Source organism: Babylonia areolata, chromosome 9 (assembly GCF_041734735.1).
Source record: "Babylonia areolata isolate BAREFJ2019XMU chromosome 9, ASM4173473v1, whole genome shotgun sequence".
Taxonomy (NCBI): Eukaryota; Metazoa; Mollusca; class Gastropoda; order Neogastropoda; family Buccinidae; genus Babylonia; species Babylonia areolata.
Genome location: NC_134884.1, coordinates 7059810 through 7064809, shown reverse-complemented (window position 1 = coordinate 7064809; position 5000 = coordinate 7059810). Strand labels below are relative to the sequence as shown.

The 5000-nt window shown below is 44.3% G+C and overlaps 1 protein-coding gene across 1 annotated transcript in view; it reads left to right on the top strand.

The window, feature by feature from the left end:
• The window catches only part of LOC143285707 (solute carrier family 12 member 4-like), a 330309-nt gene that overhangs the window by 252304 nt on the left and 73005 nt on the right, over nt 1–5000 (top strand). The window contains exon 5 of the mRNA XM_076593115.1: nt 3677–3759. Coding sequence (XP_076449230.1) covers nt 3677–3759 — 83 coding nt within the window. The remainder of the gene's footprint in view (nt 1–3676; nt 3760–5000) is intronic.

The following is a 5000-nucleotide window of genomic DNA, read 5'->3' as shown; positions in this document are numbered from 1 at the left end:
TGATTACAACAGTCTCTTTCGCACGCACGCACACACACACACGCACACTCACGAAAGCAGGAAGGAACAGCAGTTTTAAAATGCAAGCGCGTCTTAGCCTCGGAGAGGTGTTCTCAGCCTGAGAGAGAGAGACAGAGACACAGAGAGAGAATGAATGAATGAATGAATTTTATTTCTGAGGGTAATAGAATAAGCAACAATGCTTTTCTTTTTTTCATCCAGCCCCTAAAATGAGAAAATTTGGGGAAAATATAAACAATTAAATTGCAAATAACATCACATAACATCAAACGAGAAAGGAAGAAAAATAGAGACAGACAGACAGACAGACAGACAGACAGAGGGAGAGGAGAGAGATTTATGCATTAGAACAAAATAACTGCTTGGGGGGTATGGGGGGGGGGTGGGGGAGGGGGAAACAACCAGGAAATAATCAATAACCCTCCACATGACAACGCGACACTTGACCAACGTGTAACTGTTCCATTTTGTCCCCCCCCCCCCGGGAGATAACAACATTCAAGTTTATTTATCCCCTCCCCCCCCCACCCCCCCCACCCCCACCCCCTCCTACTCTCTCCCTCACCCCACCACCACCACCACCACCACCCCGCTCTCCACGATCTCACTACTCCCCTGTAAGTCTGTCTACCTGGACGGGGTGGGGGTGGGGTGGGGGATAGGTGGTGGTGGTGGGAGTGACCATGAAATGCCACCCCCCCCCCCCCCCCCCCCAAAAAAAAAAGGGGGGGGGGTTATGATATAATGTTGGTTGATGTTAGTGGCAGTAGATTTTTTTTTTTTTTTTTTTTTGGGGGGGGGGGGGATGCGAGTGGGGAGGGAGAGCTGTTTGCACAAAACCTGTTGTGTTGACGTGCTCTGTGTGTGTGTGTGTGTGTGTGTGTGTTGTACGATCTTTTAGCCACCTTAAACGAGTGGCTTCCACGACCCCTATCCCCCCCTCTTCCCCCTCCCCATTACCCACCCCACTCCCCATTTCCTTTGATGATCTTTTGCTGGTGTGTGTGTGTGTGTGTGTGCGTGCATGTGCATGCGTGCAGGTGTATGTGTGTGTGTGGGCGCGCGCGCACGTGTGTTTGGTACCAGACTGCAGATGTCTCTGAGAGTCACGGATTTTCATTTTTTCTAATACTGTTTTTTTTTCTTTTTCTTTTTTTTTTTAAAATTGTGTGTGTGTGTGTGTGTGTGTCAGTGTGTGAGTGTGTGTGTGTTTTCAGCGTCAGTCCATTTAATGGCTAGTTAATTCTTTTTCACGTGAGATCGGCCCAAGCTGTGGTTAACAACTGCATTCATTAAACTCACGTCGCCTGAATGTCGTGTCCATTTCGGATGCTGATTACACTTGGTCGACCCTAGATTGACTCTCTGTCTCTCTCTCTCTTTCTCTGTCTCTCCCTCTCTCTTTCTCTCTCTCTCTCTCTGTCTCTCTCTCGCTCCCTCCCTCTCTCTCTCTGTGTGTGTGTGTGTCTTTCTCTGTCTCTCTCTCTCTCTCTCTCTCTCTCTCTCTCTCTCTCTATCTATCTATCTATCTATCTGTCTTTCTTTCTCTCTCTCTCTCTCTCTCTCTCTCTCTGTCTGTCTTAATGGAGTCCTTAATTTATTCCGTGTTCTTATATAAGGCATTCAAATTTGAGAAAAAATCTCTACTTCGTCAAGCCAATATAATGTATGTTTTTTTGTTGTCCATATATATGTTTTTGTGTGTATGTGAATTTGCTTATTGTTGTCTCGTTGAAATGTATTATGTTTTACGTAAACCCCTTTCGCTTGGGGCTGAGGCCTGAATATGAATAAAACATTCCGACTCTCTCTCTGTCTCTCTCTGTCTGTCTGTCTCTGTCTGTCTGTCTGTCTCTCTCTCTCTCTCTGTGTCTGTCTATCTATCTATCTCTGTCTTAATGGAGTCCTTAATTTATTCCGTGTTCTTATATAAGGCATTCAAATTTGAGAGAAATCTCTACTTCAAGCCAGTGTATGTTTTTGTTCTCTCTCTCTCTCTCTCTCTCTCTCTCTCTCTCTATATATATATATATATATATATATATATATATATATATTTGTTGTGTGTGTGTGTGTGTGTGTGAATTTGCTTATGTTGTCTCGTTGAAATGTATATGTTTTACGTAAACCGCTTCACTTGGGGCTGAGGCCTGAATATGAATAAAACATTCCGACTCTCTCTCTCTCTCTGTCTATCTATCTGTCTGTCTATCTGTCTGTCTGTCTGTCTCTCTATCTCTCTCTGTCCTTAATTTATTCCGTATTCTTATATAAGGCATTCAAATTTGAGAGAAATCTCTACTTCGTCAAGCCAATGTATGTTTTTGTTGTCTCTCTCTCTCTCTCTCTCTCTCTCTCTCTCTCTCTCTCTCTATATATATATATATATATATATATATATATATATATATATATTTGTTGTGTGTGTGTGTGTGTGTGTGTGTGTGAATTTGCTTATGTTGTCTCGTTGAAATGTATTATGTTTTACGTAAGCCCCTTCACTTGGGGCTGAGGCCTGAATATGAATAAAACATTCCGACTCTCTCTCTCTCTCTCTCTCTCTGTCTATCTGTCTGTCTGTCTATCTGTCTGTCTGTCTGTCTATCTCTCTATCTCTCTCTGTCCTTAATTTATTCCGTATTCTTATATAAGGCATTCAAATTTGAGAGAAGTCTCTACTTCGTCAAGCCAATGTAATGTATGTTTTTGTTATCTGTCTCTCTCTATATATATGTGTGTGTGTGTGTGTGTGTGTGTGTGTGTGTGTGTGGGGTGTGTATTCGGCTTTTGTTGTTGTTGTTGTTTTCAGGTTTTCAGTTTCAAATGCATCGATACCATTTACAGCTTCTTTTGTTTCGTCCATGATATGACCTCGTGTGTGGGGTTGGATGGGTTAAAAGCCACATCGATAACAAAACTAACTAACTAACTAACAAACTAACTAACTAAAATGTATCCTTTCCAAACCTGTCGTGGTGGTGATGCCTACAGGTACAGAACAAGCGTGTCGTGTTGGTTTATGTGCAGTTATTGGAGGCAGCAGCAACAATCGTAAATAAATCCAAACTGAAGATTAACAAATGTTCCCATTCCGCTCTCTCTCTCTCTCTCTCTCTCTGTGTCTATCTTTAGTTAATGACGCATGATTACACACCAATCTGCCCATCTATCTTTTTTGTCTTTTCCTTCTTCTCCCTGTCCCCTCTCTCTCTCTCTCTCTCTCTCTCTCTCTCTCTCTCTCCCTCCCTCTCTCTCTCTGTCTATCTATCCTTAGTTAATGACGCATGATTACACACCAATCTGCCCATCTATCTTTTTTGTCTTTTCCTTCTTCTCCCTGTCCCTCTCTCTCTCTCTCTCTCTGCCTCACTCGGTCTGTCCTTTCTCTCTTTTCTACCCTTTTGTTTGCTGTTCATATATTGACGCTGTTCTTTATAATGGATGTTAACACGGAAGTCCTCCTCCCCCCCCCTCTCCCGCATCCACCCCGTATCCCCCCTTACCCCTGTTGGCACGGGCAGAAAGGCCTAAACAATAAACCATTCAAAAGGCCTAAACAATAAACCATTCAAAAGGCCTAAACAATAAACCATTCAGACTTCAGACTTCTCTCTCTCGACAGTGCCCTACATGTGTCTTGTCCACTGTGTTGCAGGAGACAACAGTGCCGGAGCCAAGGATAACCTGCCCCTGGCCGACCATGAAGAGTCCTACGACAACCACATGGCGCTGTATGAGGTGAGGAGGCTGTGTGTTTGTCTGTCTGTCTGTCTGTGTTTATTGGTGTTGCTCAACGTCCAGCCGACCCGACCACACAGGGCCCATAGCGGAACTCTCCAACCATATACAAAAATGCCCGTCAACAGGAAAGTGTCACATCTACAAACAAACAAACAAACAACAGCATCAACAACAGAACCCCTCAATCAAGTGTTTCGACCCTTAACTCCTTACACTCTTAAGGGGGCTGGGCCGCACCCAGGTCAAGACTCCTGGATGCCCTTGTAGTATTGCTGCCTTTTCTTCTTCTTTCTTTCTCTCCCCCCCCCCTCCCTCCCTCTGGTCCTCAGCATGTTCGAACCCGCGCCTCCAGGGTGGTTGCCACTTCAGGACTGAGTCACCTTTTCTGGCAGACGTTTTAACCACTGAGACATCGTACGCCTAGTCTGAGTAGGGAAATTTAATCCTTATGAAGTTTACTTTCATTCCTCCTCGACCAGATCCAGCTGGAACCCTTTTCTGCTGCTTCTGCCATTGCCTTGAGAGCCCATGTCCTCTCTCTGCGCAGATTGGACTATTCAGTCATCTGCGCATTCACAGATAGATTCATGAGCATCCTCCCCCCCCCACCCCACCACCACCCTCCCCCCATCCCCCAGCTGGATGACAACGATGGTCATCATCGATCTCGATGGACACACCACCACCTCTCTGTGCCAGAAATCGACAGCTGTTTCATAAAGCTGTGGGCAGATGCCCTCACAAACCCTCTTGCACCAATCTCCAAGGCGAGGACTTTGGCTTGGAAGCCAGATTCTCTCAGGCTGCTGGCTAGACTAGCATACTTCTCGGTTTTGTAGATGTGGGCTTCCTCCACATTCTGCTTTCGTATGGCACAGTGAGCTCAAATCAGAATCGCTTGTTTCGTTGACAAACCCACAAAACATAGTTCATGACACTTTGTCCTAACCACTTAGCTTTTTTAGGGGCAGATAAGACTAGACCGTTCTGATTTTTTTTTTTTTCATTACTAGTACCTTTTTATATATATCATAATTATTATTTATTTATTTGTTTATTTGTTTATGTAAGCTTATCTCTTTTTTTTTTCTCTTTTTTCTTTTTCTTTTTTGTTTCTCAAGGCCTGACTAAGCGCGTTGGGTTACGCTGCTGGTCAGGCATCTGCTTGGCAGATGTGGTGTAGCGTATATGGATTTGTCCGAACGCAGTGACGCCTCCTTGAGCTACTGAAACTGAAA